The sequence below is a fragment of the Gorilla gorilla genome, chromosome 12, assembly GCF_029281585.2.
Source record: "Gorilla gorilla gorilla isolate KB3781 chromosome 12, NHGRI_mGorGor1-v2.1_pri, whole genome shotgun sequence".
NCBI classification, from domain to species: domain Eukaryota; kingdom Metazoa; phylum Chordata; class Mammalia; order Primates; family Hominidae; genus Gorilla; species Gorilla gorilla.
In genome coordinates this window covers 92,822,335-92,843,379 of record NC_073236.2, presented here as the reverse complement: position 1 = coordinate 92,843,379, position 21,045 = coordinate 92,822,335, and the positions used below count along the sequence as shown (strand labels likewise).

The 21,045-nt window shown below is 46.0% G+C and overlaps 1 protein-coding gene across 4 annotated transcripts; it reads right to left on the bottom strand.

Moving 5' to 3' along the window:
- Window positions 1–1,886: 1,886 nt before the first annotated feature.
- On the bottom strand, window positions 1,887–21,038 carry MCFD2 (multiple coagulation factor deficiency 2, ER cargo receptor complex subunit). 4 transcript variants are annotated; one of them, XM_019021106.3, is made up of 4 exons: window positions 20,718–20,838; window positions 14,009–14,163; window positions 12,794–12,953; window positions 1,887–2,085 (listed from the first exon to the last, which is right to left on the bottom strand). In XM_019021106.3, exons 2-4 carry the CDS (start codon window positions 14,155–14,157, stop codon window positions 2,041–2,043), a joined length of 354 nt encoding a protein of 117 aa, XP_018876651.1. In that variant the 5' UTR covers window positions 14,158–14,163; window positions 20,718–20,838; the 3' UTR covers window positions 1,887–2,040. The 4 variants fall into 4 exon arrangements, with proteins under 4 accessions (XP_018876651.1, XP_004029243.1, XP_018876652.1 ...); XM_004029194.5 differs by lacking the exons at window positions 1,887–2,085; window positions 20,718–20,838 and adding exons at window positions 6,857–10,575; window positions 20,967–21,038; XM_019021107.4 differs by lacking the exon at window positions 1,887–2,085 and adding an exon at window positions 6,857–10,575 and having other exon boundaries at window positions 20,718–20,983.
- Between the last annotated feature and the right edge of the window lie 7 nt (window positions 21,039–21,045).

Below are 21,045 nucleotides of genomic sequence, written 5' to 3'. Positions count from 1 at the left end.
GGTCCCTAAGGCTCTGAGCATGCATTTTTCAGTCTATTTTCTCTCCGGTGGTCAGACTGGGTAACACCTATTGTTCTGTCACCCAGGTCATTAATTCTGTCCTCTGTCCCCTCCATTCTGCCATTGAGCCTATCCACTGTTTTTTGTTTGTTTGTTTATTTTTTTGAGATGGAGTCTCGCACTGTTGCCCAGGCTGGAGTGCAGTGGCATGATCTCGGCTCACTGCAACCTCCACCTTCCAGGTTCAAGCAAGTCTCCTGCCTCAGCCTCCCAAGTAGCTGGGATTACAGGCACCTGCCACCACACCCGGCTCATTTTTTGTATTTTTAGTAGAGATGGGATTTCACTATGTTGGCCAGGCTGGTCTCGAATGCCTGACCTTGTGATCCACCCACCTCGGCCTCCCAAAGTGCCTGGATTACAGGCATGAGCCACTGCACCCGGCCCTACTGAGTTTTTTATTTCAATTATTGTATGTCTCAGTTCTAAAATTTTTATCTGACTTTTCTTTATATCTTCTTTATATTTATTTGCTGAGATGTGTTGTTTTCATTTGTTTTATATATGTTCATAATTGTTCATTGAAGCACTTTTAACTATGGATGCTTTAAAATCTTCATCGGATCATTCTGATATCCGTTTTCTCAGTGTTGACATCCTTTTTCCTTTATTCATGATCTTCCTGGTTTTTAGTATGAAGACTGGTTTTTGTTTTTGTTTTTGTTTTACTGAAACCTGAATATTTTTGTAATATAAGACTGGATCTTACGTAAACCTTCTGCTTTAGCTGGTATTCTAGGACACCCCTCTGGCAGGGGAAAGGAGGTGTGCCACTGTATCACTGACAGGTGTCCAGGCTCCCTGCTCTGCCTCCAGTGACACTCAAGGAAAGGACTCCTCATTACTGCTAGGCAGGGGTGGGAGTTTGGGCTCCCAAGTGGTCTCTCCTGACACTGTGGTGAACATCACCTTGTTATCACTGGGCAGTGCTGAACGTCCTGACTCTCCAGTAGGCCTCTTCTGACACCATCCAGCAGGAAGGGGAGGGGAGCCTCCCTATTGACAGTTAGGGGTCCAGGCTTCTTGTATGTTCTCCACTAACCCCGTGGGCAGAAGGGGGGCTCGTTACCACCCAGGGATAATCCCAGCTCCTTCCTTGGCCTCCTCTGATGCTACCATAGCAGAAAGAAGGAGGGGTGCCTTGGCGAGGCCTGGTGAGGGTGGAAGTCTAGGCTCCCCACTCTGCTGCCATGGATGCAGGTGGGGCTGCAGCCTTCCTGTGGTGTTTGGTTGGAGCAGAGCAGTTATTGTCTAGAAGCTTTCTGTCTTGCTTGTCCTTTTCTTCATCCTTTGGGTAGAGAGAGCAAGTTTTTATCAGGGCCTTTCTACATCCTTTGGTGTTTCTGAGCTCCTGCTTCCTTAGCTCCAAGTCTACATATATGAGGCAAAAGGAAAAACCAGGAAACTCACTGCCATGTTGTTGCTCAGGTCGCAAGGTCCCTGGACAGTCTGCTTTATTTTCTACACTTTTCAGAATCTTCTTGTTGTTGTTTTTATAATGTCCAAGGTTTTTGTTGTAATTTGCAAGAAAAATTAGGGGGAAGTGCCTCTACTCCATCTTCCTAGAAGCAGGAGTCCTGTTTGGTTTTTAAAGATCCAAAAAGTTCAGATATAATATTCATTGTTTCTGCTATTAATTCCGTGGTTGAAATGATAGATAGATAGATAGATAGATAGATGATAGATAGATAGATAGATAGATAGATAGATAGATAGATAGATAGATAATAGACAGACAGATAGATAGATGATAGATAGATAGATAGATAGATGACAGATAGCTAGATAGAGTTCTTAATAGAATGAATTCTCTCTTGAGGTGGAAATGTGACTTAGCTCTTTTTATTGAGGATGCTATGCAAAAATACATCTGTGTCCTCTGATGAAAATACTCTCACGGGAAGCCTTTAAGATGGGCATGGTGGCTCACACGTGTAATTCCAGCACTTCGGGAGGCTGAGGTGGAAGGGTCGCTTGAGCCTAGAAGTTTGAGACCAGCCTGGGCAACACAATGAGACCCAGTCTCTACAAAAAAAAAAAAAAAAAAATTAGAGACAAAAAGTCTTTTTGCTTTTTCTCTTCTTCAAAAGGTATTTAACTCCAGAGCCTAGACCAAAGAAGTTACATGGCAAACACACAATAAATATCCAATGAATGAATCAACAAATAAACAAACACACAACTGAATAAAATGGTAGATATATATAGTGCTGGTGTATACAGCACTAATGTGACCAGAAATTTAAAAGCACTAATATCTCGTTACTCTGTGTTTAGGGAAACACTTGTTGGTATATGCTATGAGTCTAGTTAAAGGAAATAGCCTCTTTATATACAATGTGAATGAAGTTTTAATTAGAGTAACTCCTTGGGAGAACAATTTAGCAATATTGACCAAGGTTTAAAATTGCTCAAACCTCAGTAACTCAATTTCCTCAAAAAATAATGGTAAAAATAGAAAAGATTTTATGCATGAGCATGCCTTTGATAAAACAAACAAACATACAATTGTATAAATATCACGATTACAACTATGTAAGAAACAAACAAAATAGAAACAGGAAAAAAACATCAAAAGGAGATAGACCGTAATACAATGGCTATATTGGACAATTGGATTGTACTTTCATCCCTCCTCTATTCCATATTTTCAAATGATCTTTAATGAAAGTTTTTTTTATAATAAAACACCAGCATTTTATTCCTGTAGCACCAAGAGTGACAGAATGAATTACAGTTGTGTAGTCAAGCACAGAGTGGGAAAAGATGCCACATTTATACATTTTAAAGAGCATTACTGTAAAAATCAATTACATTTGACATACAAACTCCCCACCCTTGAGTTCCCCTGCTAAATGTTCATCCTCACACAATATCCTGTAGACTTTCCCAGTCCTGTTCCCATCTGCAATTCAGCACCCTGGTGCCATCGAATCCTGGGCACAGACCAGAACATGGCCGACCTTCCCGTTTGCCTCCCATCTCATCTCTCATGCGCCTTCTTGGCATATTTCTATTCTCTCTTCCTGGCTATAGGACTTGGGTGGGTGACTTAATTTTTGTAGGCAGACCTTCCCGCTTGCTCAGGAAGCATCCCCCTGAAGGGATCTGGCAGTCTCCTGGCTGCAAAGCAGGCACTCCTCCCTACTAAGGAATGCCTGGGGTGAGGGGAAGCAACCCCAGTGCAGATGCTTTGGGTTAAGAAGTAGAGAGGTGTAGATGGGCTCAAATGGCCCTTGCATAGCTGAATAATTTTTGTTTTCCTAAAGTGGTTTTAGATGGGATCGTGTCTGAAAACTAGTCTTTGTTCCTGGGAGGTAAGTTTGAGTGATTCCCGGCAGTCAGGGGGCAAAACTGGATGATGATGTGCTGACAGAAAGAATAGGGAACACAGCTTCTCCACTTGTTGATGGTGGGGGCACAGGCGAGAATACGGTGCCCACGGCCCTCTGGATTGTTCTGCTGAAGGCCCGAGCCTTCCAATACAGTATAATAATGGCCTCAGCAGAGCCATGGAGCCAGAATACCAGATAGCGGGGAGGAAGGAGATTTCTCTGAAAGAAGCAAATAGTCCATTGCCAATCATGCTATGGCATCCCGTGCAGCAGCTCCCCACACGCCTCTTCCGGTAATTGTACCTGGATTTCCTTCTCTGAAATGCCTCCTCCCCACTGTCAATCATTTTATTACGAGTGGGGCTCCAGCCCCTCACCCAGGATGCAGCACATAACCAAGGCCTGAGCCATCTGGCCCATGTGGCATGGCCCTGGCCTCAGTGATTTGTCCGGGGGTGGACTGAGAATAATAATGCTGGCTGTCACTGAAAAAGTGCTTCCTCTATCCTGGCTTCGTTGTTAGGATTTTACCATGTTAACTCAATTAACCCTCACAGTGACCAGATGAGGTGATACCATCATTATTATCCCTACTGTCATATGAGGAAACTGAGGCACAAAGGCACTAAGTAGCATGCCCAAGCGACACAGCTCATAAGTGGCAAAACCAGGACTGATACCAAGATAGTCTGACGCCAGAGTTCATTCTCTTAGCACTATGCCATAGAGCCTTCTAGGTCAGCCGTGGCACAGGTGTGTGGCATAGGTGTGCCGTGATAGGCTTTTTTCTGAAGCTGAGGCGCATGCTCTGGAGCGGGCGCCGCCATCTTGCCCCTACGCGGAGCCGGAGAATGCAGATCTGAAGATGGGGAGGAGAGCAGAGCCTGGTGGCAGGGTGAGCTCTAGACTTGGTCTGGTCTGAAGCCAGTTCATAATCTGGCAAAAAAATTCTTACGTTCCCACCTCCTGGACCCGTTTGTTTCTCATTCCAGGTTGAGTTGGTTTTGGTTACTCTCCTCCCCGTATCTTATTTTGTCTTTTCTTCCTAATAACTCCTATTGATTGGATATTAAATGTCCATGATAGATCCTCTTATTTTCTCATCCATTCTCTGTTATCACTTATCTATTTGTCTTTCTGTTCTGCTTTCGGGGAGATTTCCCTGAGCTTATGGTTTTACCCTTTTAAGAAAAAGCATGGGGGAGGGGTATCACCATTTTTATTTCTAGATTCTCTTTTCCAGTTGTTCCTTGTTTTATTGGCATCTGAATGTTGTTCATGGATGTGATGAAGTCCTACTTCTCTGAGGATACTGATTATAATTTTTAAAAGTTATCTTCTAGTCCCTGCATTATCTCCTTGATGTTTCCTTTCTGTTTGTTTTGATTTCTGTTTCACCTTAAAGCTTTCCTTCAGGCTGGGTGCGGTGACTGACGCTTGTAATCCCAGCACTTTGGGAGACCGAGGTGAGCGGATCATGAGGTCAGGAGTTTGAGACCAGCCTGGCCAACACAGTGAAAACCCGTCTCTACTAAAAATACAAAAATTAGCTGGGCATGGTGGCAGGCGCCTGTAATCCCAGCTACTCGGGAGACTGAGGCAGGAGAATCGCTTGAACCCGGGAGACGGAGGTTGCAGTGAGCCGAGATTGTGCCATTGCACTCCAGCCTGAGCGACAGTTAGACTCTAAAAAAAAACCAAACAAACAAAAAATGCTTTCCTTCAGCTGTCTTATGATTCTAAAGAATCCATTTAGATTTAAGTGTGAGACACTAGAAAGCTGATCTGATGCTATCGGGGCATGGAAGAGCTCAGTTTGGTTGCTTCTCTGCTGGGGGAGGAGGCCAGCCAGATTTTTCATAGGAACTCCTAAATGTCAGGACTTGAAGATCCTTTCCCTGGGGGCAGTTCAGTTTCTCTAGAAAAAGAACCTTTAACCTCATTCCCAGGGCATGCGAACCTGGCTGCTGTGATCACATGCAGTTCATTGCTGTTCTGTTTTCACCATGGTCTCTCATTCCCGGTTTTTTTTGCTTGGTATTTCCAAGCTGAGAGTTTCTCTGGCTCAATTTCTTCAGTATTCTGAAGAGACAGAGAAGTCACCTGTCAGACCAGGTGAACCACAAACTCCTTTGGTCTGGCTCCTATGTCAATACTTTCGTGTTGTTCATTGTACTTGCCATGACCCTTAGTTCCTCCTTGAGAGAAGTCACTCATTAATTCATCCATTCATTCACTCAGCATTTATATGGAAGAATGTAAGAAGCTGAGAAGACCCTTTGAACCTTGCCCCTAAAGAGTCATCAATTTCCTCAAAGCCCCTCCAGCCCCTAGTTTTCAATGAGGAAGGGGCTCAGGCTCTTCAGCCAGGCTGGGGAACAGATGACTATTTAGCACCTACTCTGTGCCAGGCACAGCACTAGGTGCTTTATCTACTTTCTCTCATTTTGCTAATCCCTGTTAATCCTCTGCAGGTAACTTTTATTATAGTTATATTTTAGTTGAGAAACTGAAGTATAGAAACTTCAATGCTAAGAAACAGGCCTAGGATTTCAACTCAGGCATGCCTGAGTCCAAAGCTTGTGCTCTTTCTTCATATAAGGCTGCCTCTGCTGGATATACTTACCTCCATTTTAGAGAAAAGGAAACTGGGGTGCAGCGATGTTCCTTATACATTCTGAAGAATTCTTGAGGCAGGCTGCAAGAAGCCAAGGCCTCACGTGTGGGAGATAGAGGGCATATGCAGGGAAGGGCCCATCATGCTGTGTCCCTGATGTCCCAGGAACCTCTCCCATCAGGAGAATTTTTTATAAGGAAGGGCAGGCAAGGACCACAAAGGCCAGCATGGAATAGTTACTAACAGCAGCCAGCTGTGGAGAAGGAAGGTGTTCCAGCCTTGTCTGTTTGATGGGGTGATTCCACTATCTGAGGATCTGCTTCTCTCCCTCTCCCAGCTGCCAACAACTGGGAGCCCATTCACTAGATCCATCCAGAGGGGTAGTTCTGGATGAAGAAAGGTCAGTGCAAACTCCGAGGGTCTCAGAGGGTAGGGAGGGAGGCAATGATAATTTCCTTTTAAAAGGCAGAAAAAAGTGTGTCTTCTCAAAATGCCAGGGGAGACTGTTTTTTTGCTTAGGTCTGGTATGTTTTCAATAATGCTATCAAATTAAAAAACAGTCGCCAGACCAGGGGAAAACGCTATGCAGTCTCCTAGAGAATGGTGTCATAATCTAAATTTGACCAGAGAATGAAGGTCCAAAAGTGATTTCATTCAGAAGAAAAAATGCCTAAAAGGGGAAAGTAACTTTGAATTCTGAGAATTGACTCCTGCAAAAGGAGCAGGGTATAGCCGAAGATAGTCACAGGAACTATGATAAGAGCAGGCACATGTGAACATTTGTATTAAACACACCCTGCATGTGGCAGGAGAAGCTGATGTGAACAAAATCAACTGCTCGAGGTTTTGCTTCATCAGTTTTATTGGTCATATATCCAGAATTCATCATATATAAATCTTTCAAAATAATGAGCTATTACAAGAATAGTTTACAAGTCAGCTCTGACTGCACAAATACTTGACACAGGAAACCATTTTTACAAATACATGTTTTCTTATAATACTGTAATAAAGAAAATAAGTCTGTATACATCTTACGACAAATTTTATAGTCTCTTTTTCCCATTCAATCATCGTTTCAGGTTTTCTATTACAGAACGTCCATCACATCCAGTAAACCAAATTACAATCTGCTGCTTCTTCTCATTTTCAAATACTATAAAGATTCACACTGTTAAAGGGTTTTTTGGGTTCCTTTTCTAATCTTTCCTGATTTGAAAAGAATCCATGTATCTTGGCTAAAAGAGGTAACTTCAACAATATCCCTCTTGACTAGAACTTCTATCTGATTAATCATTGTTTGGTGAATTATCTTTTCACTTCCTACTTAGGCTAGGCCAGGTGGTAGTTTTACCCCTGCTGATAAAGTCCTGACATTCCTAATAGTTCCTAAACTGCAAATAAAAAACCCTAGAAACGAGTGAAATAGAAAAGAAAGCTAAAACACTATTGATTAGAGAACACACTCAAATTCAAGGTCTCTCCCAGGTTGAAGAAGACAGAAAAGCAATAAAGTATAAGGATGTGGCAGTAGTTGTATAAAATACTGAAAATCTGAAAGAGTCATCACTTAAGCCAGTAGTGTATCATTTCCAAAATGTCAGAGGATACAGAATCTTAGACTCTGTGGCTAGGCTGAACTCAGAATCTCAGACTCTGTGGCTAGGCTGACATTCTTATGCTGTGGCTTTGAAATAGCCTAATAAATATCCACTTGCCCAGAGCAAGTAATCATTTAGGCCAGGAGAACTTTACAGAATACTGACCATGTTTACCTGAAGAGATAGGAACCACCAGGGCAAACATTTGGCATTCACTCCACTTCACTGTTACTGAAAAGCATCCACTTGGCAAAGCCTGTTGTTTTACTTTTCAGGTAACATGAATTAAAATTAAGAAACTAGCAGTATTCTACTACAGTCAAGTTCCTGAGTACTCAGCTCCAATTATCTAATATTCTTGAAAGGATGCTGGTATGGTTTGGTTGTGTCCCCCCACAAATCTCAACTTGAATTGTATCTCCCAGAATTCCCACGTGTTGTGGGAGAGACCCAGGGGGAGGTAATTGAATCATGGGGGCCAGTCTTTCCCATGCTATTCTCGTGACAGTGAATAAGTCTCATGAGATCTGATCAGTTTATCAGGGGTTTCTGCTTTTGCTTCTTCCTCATTTTTTCTTGCCACCATGTAAGAAGTGTCTTTCGCCTCCCACCATGATTCTGAGGCCTCCCCAGCCATGTGGAACTGTAAGTCCAATTAAACCACTTTTTCTTCCCAGTCTCGGGTATGTCTTTATCAGCAGTGTGAAAACGGACTAATACAGTAAATTGGTACCAGTAGATTGGGACCTGCTGAAAAAATACCCAAAATGTGGAAGTGACTTTGGAACTGGGTAACAGGCAGAGGCTGGAACAGTTTGGAGGGCTCAGAAGAAAACAGGAAAATGTGGGAAAGTTTGGAACTTCCTACAGACTTGTTGAATGGCTTTGCCCAAAATGCTGATAGCGATATGGACAACAAAGTCCGGGCTGAGGTGGCCTCAGATGAAGATGAGGAACTTGTTGGGAACTGGAGTAAAGGTGACTCTTGTTATGTTTTAGCAAAGAGACTGGCAGCATTTTGCCCCTTCCATAGGGATTTGTGGAACTTTGAACTTGAGAGAGATGATTTAGGTTAACTGGCGGAAGAAATTTCTAAGCAGCAAAGTGTTCAATAGGTGACTTGGCTGCTTTTAAAGGCATTCCCTTATAAATAAGGGAAGCAAAGCATAAAAGTTTGGAAATTTGCAGCCTGACTATGCCATAGAAAAGAAAAACCCATTTTCTGGGGAGAAATTCAAGCCAGCTGCAGCAATTTGCATAAGTAGCAAGGAGCCTAATGTTAATCCCCAACACCATAGGGAAAATGTCTCCAGGCCATGTCAGGGCAGCCCCTGACATGTGTGTGCAGCCTAGGGACTTGGTGTCTTGTGTCCCAGCCACTCCAGCCATGGCTGAAAGGGGCCAACATACAGCTCGGGCTGTGGCTTCAGAGTGGAAGCCCCAAGCCTTGGCAGCTTCCATGTGCTGTTAAGCCTGCAGGTGCACAGAAGTCAAGAATTGTGATTTGGAAACCTCCACCTAGTTTTCAGAAGATGTATGGAAATGCCTCAATGCCCAGGCAAAAGTTTGCTGCAGGGGAGGGGCCCTCTCAGCGGCAGGGGAGAGAACCTCTGCTAGGGCAGTGCAGAAGGGAAATGTGGTGTGGGAGCCCCCACACAGAGTCCCTACTGGGGCACTGCCTAGTGGAGCTGTGAGAAGAGGGCCACCGTCCTCCAGACCCCAGAATGGTAGATCCACCAACAGCTTGCACTGTGCACCTGGAAAAGCCGCAGGCACTGAACAACAGCCGTGAAAGCAGCCAGGAGGGAGGCTGTACCCTGCAAAGCCACAGGGGCAGAGCTGCCCGAGACCATGGGAACCCACTTCTTGCATCAGTATGACCTGGATGTGAGACCTGGAGTCAAAGGAGATTATTCTGGAACTTTAAAATTTGACTGCCCTGCTGGATTTCGGACTTGCATGGGCCCTGCAACCCCTTTATTTTGGCCAGTTTCTCCCATTTGGAACAGCTGTCTTTACTCAATACCTGTACCCCTGTTGGTATCTAGGAAGTAACTAGCTTGCTTTTGATTTTACAGGCTCATAGGTGGAAGGGACTTGCCTTGTCTCAGATGAGACTTTGGACTGTGGATTTTTGGGTTAATGCTGAAAAGAGTTAAGACTTTGGGGGACTGTTAGGAAGGCATGATTGGTTTTGAAGAGTGAGGACATGAGATTTGGAGGGGCCAGGGGTAGAATGATATGGTTTGGCTGTGTCCCCACCCAAATCTCAACTTGAAATTGTATCTACCAGAATTCCCATGTGTTGTGGGAGGGACCCAAGGGGAGGTAATTGAATCATGGGGGCCAGTCTTTCCCATGCTATTCTTGTGATAGTGAATAAGTTTCACAAGATCTGATGGTTTATCAGGGGTTTCCACTTTTGCTTCTTCCTCATTTTCTCTTGCTGCCATGTAAGAAGTGCCTTTCACCTCCCGCCATGATTCTGAGGCCTCCCCAGCCATGTGGAACTGTAAGTCCAAGTAAACCTCTTTTTCTTCCCAGTCTCGGGTATGTCTTTATCAGCAGCATTAAAACAGACTAATACAGATGCTTGAAGTAAGCCCTTGTCCAATAAGGTATTTAATAGCACTTAGGGACTATTAGATGTCCCATTTCTCTTCTCTTTCATTTCTCTTATCTCTTCTCACCCCAGTGTAACGAATCGCTACAGGTTTTTACCAAAATGCTGCAGCAGTAGTTGGAAATGAGTTATTTTGCATTACTAAAGTGTTCAATCACATTATCACGGGTCACATTTGTATATAACCAGGAGATGGCCAAATAACATCTACTGCAGTGATTTTGCAAATTCAGCATAGTCAATGTATCCATCATTGTTCTTGTCATCATCTCTCAAAACACCATCTATTATGTTAATCAGTTCATCTTCGCTCATTAGTGGTGCCTGTTCACTCCCTTCCTACAAAATACAAATTAGACAATGATGAGTTGCGCGTTTTACCAGAAGAAGTGCTTAGCTAACGTCCAAAATATCCATGTTCTTTCATGGCACTGTTTATTTAAAAAAAAAAAAAAAAAGGAAAAACAAAACAACAAAATATCCACGCTCATATGTGTCCAAAAACTTTCAATGGAGTATGGGGCTACTTCTAGGAATCTAGATATATATAGAGAGAATACGTATTATTGAGTCAATTTATCATAATCCAGTTTAGAAATTACATTTGCCAGTTAAAAGAAGGCCCTTCAAAATAGGCTTTTGCTTATTTGTTTCATTACGGCTCATTCTTGTTTAATTGGAAAAGTGCCAGTCCTCCTGAGGGTCAGCTCTGTGTACAAATTTGCCTGATAAAATAGAAACATTGACGAATTGGACAACAAGTTGGCATCAAAACAAGAGGAAGAAGGCACTGCCGATCAGCAGAACCTGTTATGATCTTTGAGGAGAAAGTATTTCCCATGCTCCAAGAGCAGGGGTAGTGGGCTGAGGCTGTTCACATCCTTGGCTGGTTCTTCCTTTGCCACATCTCCCACATTCACTGTTCCCTCTCCTATCACCACCACTATCCTCATCTGCCAGGACTGCTGACCCCTAATTCCTCCGCCTAACACTAGTCTCTCCTCATGTCCTTCAGTCTGTCTCCCACAGCCAAGGATCTTCCCTAAACAATGCCATTCTCCTGTGCAAAATCATTCATGCTCCCTGCTGCCTTCAAACCTCACCTGCACTCCTAGCAGCCAATGTAATCCCACTCACCTGGCTAACTTTGCCTTGCTTCCTCTCTATAGAGGGCAGTGTGGCAGAAGGGGAATGACATTAAATGTGGAGGCACAAGGATTTTTTTTTTTTTTTTTTTTTTTTTGAGACAGGGTCTGACTCTGTCACCCAGGCTGGAGTCCAATAGCATGATCACAGCTCACTGCAGCCTCGACCTCCCAGGCTCAGGTGTTCCTCCCCACTACCCTCCCACCCCCTGTCACCCCAGCAGCTGGGACTACAGGCAAGCATCACTATGTCCAGCTAATTTTTGTAGAGATGGGATATCACCATGTTGCCCAGGTTGGTCTTGAACTCCTGGGCTCAAGCGATCCTCCTGCCTCAACCTCCCAAAGTGCTGGGATAATAGGCATGAGCCACTGTGCTTAGCCTGGCAGAAGATCTTGATTTCAGTGTCTTCACCTAGAAAATGGGAGGGTTTTGTTTGTTTTTTGTTTTCTGAGACAGGGTCTCGCTCTATTGCCCAGGCTGGAGTTCAGTGGCAAGATCGCAGCTTGCCACAGCCTCAATCTCTCAGGTTCAAGTGATCCTCCTACTTCAGCATCATGAGTAGCTGGGACTATGGGCATGCGCCACTGAAAATGGAAGTATTAACAATGCCTGCCACTGCCTACTCAAGATGTTGCAAAGATCCAACGAGATCTCTAACCTACTTGAAAGGGCTTCAGAAACTTTGGAGCACCATACAGTATCACACAAGCCCTCAATTACTGCCACGTCCCTGAATCCCTTGGTCTCAATTCACCATTCTTCCCAAACAACTTCTCCCTTGCTCTGCAGTTTGAATACGGTCTGTCTTTTAGGCACTGATTCTCATACTCTGGTGTGTAACAGAAATGCCTGTAGCACTTAAAGATACAAATGCCCAGCCCTGGGACTTCTGCCTCAGCAAGTTATCCTTTGCGGGAAGGATCGTTGGACAGAAAGAGGCAGAACACAGAAGAGAAAGAAGCAGCAGCACCTTTTTTTTTCTTTTCTTTTTTTCTCTTTTTGAGACAAGGCCTCACTCTGTTGCCCAGGCTGAAGTGCGGTGGCATGATTATGGCTCACTATAGCCTCGACATCCTGGACTCAAGCAATCCTCCCACCTTAGCCTCCTGAGTACGTAGAACTACAGGCATGCACTACCAGGCCTGGCTAATTTTTTAATTTTTGTTTTGTTTGTTTTGTAGAGACAGGGTCTCACTATATTGCCAAGGCTGGTCTTGAACTCCTGGCTCAAGTGATCCTTCCACTTTGGCCTCCCAAAGTGCTGGGATTACAGATGTGAGCCACCATGCCCAGTGGAGAAGCAGCACTCTTGGCACATAAAAACAACACAAGTCAACAAGACTGGGGACCAAATTAACAAAGGGAAGCCTTTCTGTGATACAGTCCCCCAAGCCACTGCCAGACCTACCTCCTTATGGACATGAGTGATGGCTGTGGAGAGTTCTAAGCCATCAAGCAAATTATTGCCATCATAATCATGCATTTTGAAGTAATGGAGCTGCAATTCTTGTGGCGACATCTCCGCCTCTGGTTTGTTGATGACACCTTCTAGATGCTCCATGATATGCCTAAAAATCAACAGTCAGGTTCAGGCCAATTGACAGTACCGGGATCATGCTGAAATCTTAAGGACTCTGAAAAGTTCAAGATCTTAAACTTCCTCCAGCTCAGAAAAACAAACACCAGCAGTGGCAGACCACACTCGAGGATTACATAGAGATAGACAAGGCCTTGAGAGGAGCAGGAAAAGTCAAATAGACCATCTGTTATGCTGGCAGGATTAGGGTATTCTTTCCTCTTTATGATTAGAATTTTGTTATAACATTTTCAGGCCATCAATTTAAAAATATGTCTTTTAAAACATTTTTTTTTTTTTTTTGAGACAGGGTCTCACTCTGCCACCCAGGCTGGAGTGCAGGAGCGTGATCTTGGCTCACTGTAGCCTCAACTTCCCAAGCTCACTTGACTCTCCCACTTCAGCCCCCCAAGTAGCTGGGACCATAGGCATGTACTGCCACATCCAGCTAATTTTTTGCAATTTTTTAGTAGAGACAGGTTTTCCCTATATTGCCTAGGCTGGTCTCGAATTCCTGGGCTCAAGCAATCCACCTGCCTCAGCCTCCCAAAGCACTGGGATTACAGGTGTGAGCCACTGCACCCAGCCTTAAAAACAAAGGATAACCGAGTATAATGCGTGAGGCTAACTGGCCCAAGACAAAAGCTGCAACAAATGATTCAATGTTTGAAGGTGTTGATTTAAAAAAGGTCTTGTTATAGTCAAGAAACCTTAGCTATTTTCTGGATTCTGCTACTATGACTGTGTATGTGTACCTGTGTGTCTATTTGTATGTGTGTGTGTCTGTCTGTGGTGAAAAAAAGGAGAGACTGGATTCAGGCAAGTAATGTGCCCCATTTGGGCCTAAAGATCTTCCACCTGTGATACAATGATGAAAAAAGAATACCTGACTTATAGGTGGCAATAAGGAATAAGAATCATCCTTGAAGAATGTCAAGGAGCCATAGAAACAGGAAGAAGGAAAGGAAGACTGAGCATGCCCTTGCCGCTGGCTCAGCTGCAGATGATGGGGAGGCCGCTGGACCACAGCCCGGGCTGAATACGTACTCTTGGTCGTGCACTGTGTTCTTATCCAGGCCCATGCTGCCGGGTTGGGAGAAGCTGGCTGCAGGCTCCTCAGCCCTGGCGCCTGGGGCACAAAAGGCCCAGAGCAGGCCACACAGGAAGGGGGTTCTGAGCAGGGATCTCATGGTCATCAATATCTGTGAGATGGGAAACACAGAAGAGGAAGGCAGAGCATCAGAGCAAAGGTTTCGTTCAGGGCTTGACATGGTATGATCCTGGGAAACCTGATGAAGCAGTAAGGTTAGGAAGAGAGCTTGTCAAACAGGGCCCAATGCCAGCTCTGCTTTGAGACTGTGGGATGACCCTGGGCACTCCAAGTCACTCAAATGGCAGGGGAAGGCTCATGAGGTTTCCTGAAGTGCCTGCAGAGTGCCAAGCAACACTTGAAAGCTTGAAGGGACTGGAAGATTATTCTTGCCTCCCAGAAGCTATGGTCCACTGAAAGAACCATTTTCTATCAAGAGCACCAGGAAAGGCAGCCAGCAAGTTATATCAGATTATCAGAGAAAGAGAAAACCCTCTAGGAGTTCAGGGGAAGAAATCTCCGAGTGGAGGAAAATCATAGAAGGCTGATTGAGCTGGTGACACTTCAGCTGGGCCTGGACAGATATGCAGGGACTGAAGGACCACAGGAATGGTGGGAGCAGAGTGGCAGGTGCCCACAAGCGGGAAAGAAACTACAAGTAGTTCAGCTGCGCTGCAGCCTAGAGGGTAGGAAGCAGACAGGACAGAGGTGGCTCCAAGGGCTAGACAGGCTGTACTGGACATGGCTTTGCACACTAGGCCAGGGCTTGACATCTCCTGCAGAGAAAGAGAGGAGAGTCACTTACAATTCATGAATGGGAGGTGAGATCAGAGCTTGGTTTCAGAATGACTCATCTGGTGGCACAGTGGGGAAGGCATGAAGTGGCAAAAGCAAGACTAGAGGCAGGAGCATGGTAGCCAAGGGAAGTGGTAAGGCGGGTCAGATCAAGGTCTGCGGCAGTGGACAAGGTTCTGTACCTCCTGGGTGGTGACAGTGGCAAGTAACTTAACCACAGTGAGCGGCCACTGGAAAGAAAAGTTACAGAGAAATCAGGATGCCATCAGGGACTCCCAGGGTTTGGCCACACTTGGAATTGTGGTCAATAAGATGACAGTCAGCTACAGAGCAAGCTCTCGGAGGGCAGGGAGAACTTTAATCCCACCAGTATTACCCGCCAAGGGTCAGGCAGGCCTTTAATAATTGTTGATTCAATGGAAAGTCTTGGTCTGTCCTAGGGCTGACAGACTGACCTCAAAAAGGAAGGTGAAGGACAGCCAGGTGACCTACATACAAAAACAAAAGACCTGACTGAACACTCACTTCCCAACAGGCAAAACAGATTCTGCTAGATAACAAGGCCAGGGATTTCTAACAGGCCAATTGTAGTCCACAGCCCCAAACCAGCAGTGGTAAAGACAAACCATAAGGCACTGGTCATCCCCTTTACATGCTACACACAGGGCTCAGCTCAGAAGCTGCAGCTGTCTCTGTGCCTGGGGCTGAGAGGTAGAGGTATTATAGTCCCTCTTACCCATCCTAAAAGGCTCTCAGGGCAGAACCCTGAAAGTGTGAGTATGCCACCCTGCAACACTTAGAAAAATTTCCCAAATCCATTTTTCCCATTACCAGTATTGCTTCCCATGGCCCCCTCCTTAAAGGGGACAATAGTCACTGGGATGTCTAACTTCCAGGATAGGCCAGGCATGGTGGCTCATACCTGTAATCCCAGCACTTTGGGAGGCTGAGGCAGGAGGATCACTTGAGGCCAGGAGTTTGAGATCAGCCTAGACAACACAGTCAGACCCCCATCTCTACAAAAAATAAAAAATTAGCTGAGCGTAGCAGTGCACCCCTATAGTCCCAGCCACTCAGGAGGCTGAGATAGGAAGATTGCTTGAGCCCAGGAGTTCAAGGCTGAAGTACACTCCAGCCTGGGTAACAGAGTGAGACCCTGTCCTCCACCACCAAAAAAAGGAAGAAACTTCCAGGGTGCTAAAAAGCACCTAGAATCTAGTCTACTTCTAAACAGTGACATCAAAATGCAATCTGTCTCAGACCTTTTATTTTTTAATTTTTATTTTTTTGAGACAGAGTCTTGCTCTTTCGCCAGGCTGGAGTGCAGTGGCGCAATCTTGGCTCACTGCAACCTCTGCTTCCCAGATTCAAGCAATTCTCCTGCCTCAGCCTCCGGAGTAGCTGGGATTACAGGTGCATGTCACCACGTCCAGCTAATTTTTGTGTTTTTAGTAGAGACAGGGTTTCACCATCTTGGCCAGGCTGATCTCGAACTCCAGACCCTCAGGTGATCCACCCGCCTCGGCCTCCCAAAGTGCTGGGGTTACAGGCATGAGCCACCATGCCCGGCCACCTCAGACCTTTTATATCCGTAGTTTAAAAAAAAAAAAAAAAAAGCAATATGTCATACGTAATAGGAAAGAATACTCAATATATATTGAATGAAAAAGAACAGGCTGCAAAAAAGCGATAAAGAATAATACACTTTTGTAAAATAAAAATGTGTATTTCCTACACAAACTAATAACAAAGATTATCTTGAGATATGAGATTAGAATTGTGATTTTCAGCCGGCGTGGTGGCTCATGCCTGTAATCCCAGCACTTTGGGAGGCCGAGGCGGGCGGATCACGAGGTCAGGAGATCAAGACCACCCTGGCTAACACGGTGAAATCCCGTTTCTACTAAAAATACAAAAATAAAAATTAGCCAGGCGTGGTGGCGGGCACCTGTAGTCCCAGCTACTTGGGAGGCTGTGGCAGGAGAATGGCATGAACCCGGAGGTGGAGCCTGCAGTGAGCCGAGATCTGCTACATTTTTTTATGAATATGTATTCAATGTAATCTATCCCATAATTTTGTCCCAATACTATATGGATCGGATACAAAAGGAGTTTCCGGTTAATTCTTATCTCCACAAAATAATTCAGAAACAGTCAGAAACTACACTTCCAATTTTACCAAATAAAAGTGCCCAGACCTTGCCCAGGGACAGTGGCTCACATCTATGATCCCAACACTTTGGGAGGCCGAGGCAAGCGGATCACTTGAGGTCAGGAGTTTGAGACCAGCCTGGCCAACACGGCGAAACGCGTCTCTACTAAAAATACAAAAAAAAATTTGCTGGGCATGGTGGCGTGCACCTGTAATGCCAGCTATTTGGGAGGCTGAGGCACAAGAATTGCTTGAACCCGGGAGGCAGAGGTTGCAGTGAGCCAAGATCACACCACTGCACTCCAGCCTGGGCAAGAGAGTGAGACTGTCTCAAAAAAATTTTTTAAAAGTGTCCAGACCCTGACAAGGCCACTGCCACTGTACCTGGTACCACAAAACAAGGTTTCAGGTTACTCCTAGCAGTGACTGCCTAGGCCATAGCAGAACAACTTGTTCTGACCACACATCTTAAGAGTTCTGGGACAGGAAGGATCAGAGAAGGGAATCAAGCTCCTCCCAAGCCTTTCAGACTCATTTACATCAAATGTCTCTTTCTCCAGTGAGGTCTTTTCAATTCCAAGTCTGGTGTAGGTATTTGTCCTGCAGGCTCCCAAGTGCTTCCCTTCAGAAGGCTCCCATCCACAGCTGATGACAGCTGCAAATTAATTCTTTTTTTTCTTTTGTTTTCTTGTGTGTGAATGAATTCTTGAAAAACTGCCTGATTACTTGTCAGTGCCCCTTACTGGATGGGCTTCGAGAGGACTGGGACTGAATCCACATTCCCAGTATCAGGCACAGTGCCTGGAACAGAAGCTGCTGGTTCTTAGCCTGTGTGCCATGGTCCTTGGGGAGGTGGGGGGATTACCACCTTTGCAGATATGCTGCCAGTTTTTAATGTCACTGTAACTGAAGATGAAACTTTTCTTTTGGAGATATCTATCATGGAACTCATGGCACCATTTCCTCCAACTATGTGATTGGATGCTTAGTATATCAATTTGGTGTGTGTGTGTTGGGGGTGGGGGAAATTCTATTTAGATAACACCAAAAAGCAACCAAGTGATTAATCATATAGTAACTATGAGTCCAAAATATCCCTTCTTTAAGGGAGGTGGGATAAAGGCCAAGAATCACTGATTTTGAACTTGTCTCATTTTGGTTTGCTGTTGCAGGTTTCTAATCATTGGAGTGCAACAAAAGCCAAATCGATAAACATAAAGAAAAAAAATTCCTCCAAGTGGTACACTGAAAACAGGGAATCGGGCTGGGCATGGTGGCTTATGCCTGTAATCTCAATACCTTGAGAGGCTGAGGCAAGTGAATCACTTGAGCCCAGGAGTTCAAGACCAGCCTGGACAACATGGTGAGACTCCCTCTCTAATTAGAAAAAGAGAGAGAGAGAGGAAGAAAGGAAAGAAGGCAGGCGAGGGAGGGAAAGATAGAAAACAGGGAATCTAACTGCCACCTAACAAATTAAACTGCTGACAGTCAAGAGAAAGCATAAGCAACTCCCTCTACCCAAATAACAGGTTGCATCATCCATGCTCTAACTACTTAGCTCAAGGCCATGGGCAAACAGCCTGAAGATAAGCCCCAGCTCACTGGCCTTCTTTAGGAAATTATAAAGGCCAAGCTGAAGAAAAACCCAATGGAGGAGAAATTTCTGCAAAGGGACTTCAGGGCACAACCCATACCTTGAGACAGCCCTCACAAGGCACAGCCTCAGTCCTGGGAGGGCAGTGCTGGACCATCAGCAGCAGTGCGCCTCCCAGTGCCTTGGCTGTCACAGTGCTCCCCTCCTGCTCTGCCAGCCTCTTCCTGTACCACAGCCTCCGCTCCTACTGGTTCCATCTGTCCATCTCCAACTTCCTTCCAGGACAGGTTCAAATGTCACCTCAGGATTCTTCCAGCCAAGACCAATTGCTCTCTCATCCGACCTCAGTCTGCAGCCTCTCACACTCATTTGACCTGAACATACGATCACAGGTTGTTCTCCTTTTCCATTTTTCTCTTTTCCTCCCTCTCTGAGAGTCAGGACCCTCTCTCCTCTGGCTCTCATTTACCTTACTGATCTCTGCTGACCTGACCTGGCTCATCGCTGAATCAGGGAAGTGAGTCTTGGCACCTAGGTGTATTGTTCCCTATCCCACAGCGGATCTAGCCTAAGCTGGAACTTCCTTTGGAGGCTTCCAGTGCTTTGACTTGGCCCAACCCTTTCTTCCTGGTGTGTCATCAGTCCTATCAGCACTAAGAGTTTGGGGCCAGCCTTCCTGCCAGCAGCTAGTAGTAGCTTCTCCCTCAAGGGGCCCTTGGTTAAGAATTCAAACCCAAAGCAGCCAAACTCACCAACATCCAGACATCCTGTACCCACAGCCAATGCCAAAGAAAAACTGACCAGTACTTTCTCACTTACCCCTGTCATGGTCCTGGAATGAAGGCAAGAAAATAACCAACTTCCTAAGCTAAAGAAACCTCTACACGGACTGAGGGTTGAGAATTGGTTCTGAAAAAGCAGGCATTTAATATTAATAACTTGATCTATTTGTTCATCTAGGGAGCCCAAGGAGCACCCATGCTTCATTTATACATTTAATGACCGTACTAACAGCACAAGGTACTGAAGATAGTACTATGACCTCGACAAATTCCTCTCACACAGATTACAACCTGATAGAAAAGAGAGACCGGCAGGCAGACACCCATGGGGTACCACGAAATCCCCAACTCACACGTGAAATAACACATGAAGGATAAGAAGGATTATTTCAACCAAAGGACAGTGCCTCAGACATAACGAATATATTGAAGGAACATGTAAGCCCAGAAGGAACTTGTTCTGATCTAAGAACCAAAAAAGATTCAGTATGGTTGAAGACACAGTACAGTCGAGACATATGAATCTAAAGTTAAAGGAAGACAGGTCATGAAGGGCTTTGCAAGCCCCGTTCAAGAGCTTGGAAGAGCAATGAGAATCCACCAAAGGGTGGTAAGGGAATGGGGGGACGCTTCTGGTTACATGATCAGATTTCTGTTTTAAGACCATAGCTGTAGCCTGTCTGTACAGAACAAACTACAGAGAATGAAGAAGAGATGCAGGGATCATCAGGAAGACCCCGAGGTAGTCCAGAAAAGAAAAGCTGGCCCGAACCAGGTAGGGCAGGGGGATGGGACTGGAGAATGAACGTATCCAAGACAGCTTTGCAAGGGATTCGACGTGGGTGGGTAAAGGAGTGCAGCAAGTGAGAATGATGCCCAATTCTGGCTTGGGCACCCGGGTGGATGGCCATGCCCAGAGAGGGAATACAATAGGAGATCAGCTTCCCCCGCCGGGCCCGACAGGACCTGTGGTCTCCCCGAGAGGGGGAACAAGGAGCAGAGGGAGAGTACAGCTTCCGGCCCGCTGCTTTTGGGCCGGGCCAGAAGCAGTGTCCACCCGACACAGCTGGTCCCACAGGCCGATCCTCGGGCCCCCAGGGACCAGGGAAGGGGGCGGAGATCTGCCCAGCCGGCCCCGTCTGGCTCCAGAGCCCCCGGTGAGGCACAGGCTTCCGCCCCGGGAGACAGGCCGTGCTCCTAGCCGGTTAAGCGTCCCGAGACGGCCTGGGGGCCCAGCCCCCGCCCCCAGACTACTCCTGCCTCTCATCTTGAGCCCAAGCCTCCAGCCCACAGGAGAGGCGCCGGGATCCCGCCCGCTGCGGAGAGTGCGCTAGTTCACTCACCCTTACGGTCTCCGAAGCAGACGCGAAGCCCTCCAACGTGAGCCTCACCAGCCCCCGTCCCCAAAACGCTCTTCCTCGGCTTCGCCCGGCCCCCCCGACCTGCCCTGCGCACGCGCGCTCCCTGCCGCCCGCCCATTGGCGCCGCCGGGCCCCTCCCGCTGGCGGCGGCTGGCTGTGAGGACGGCTCGCGTGAGTCCACGTGTAATGGGCCCGCGCCCAGCACTGGCGGGACTGACGCAGTTCTTCTACCTGCTTTCCCAAGGGCGACACTCGGCTCCACTCCAGTTGGGCCGCTGGAGGCCCTAGGGGCCCAGCAGGTTGCTAGGCA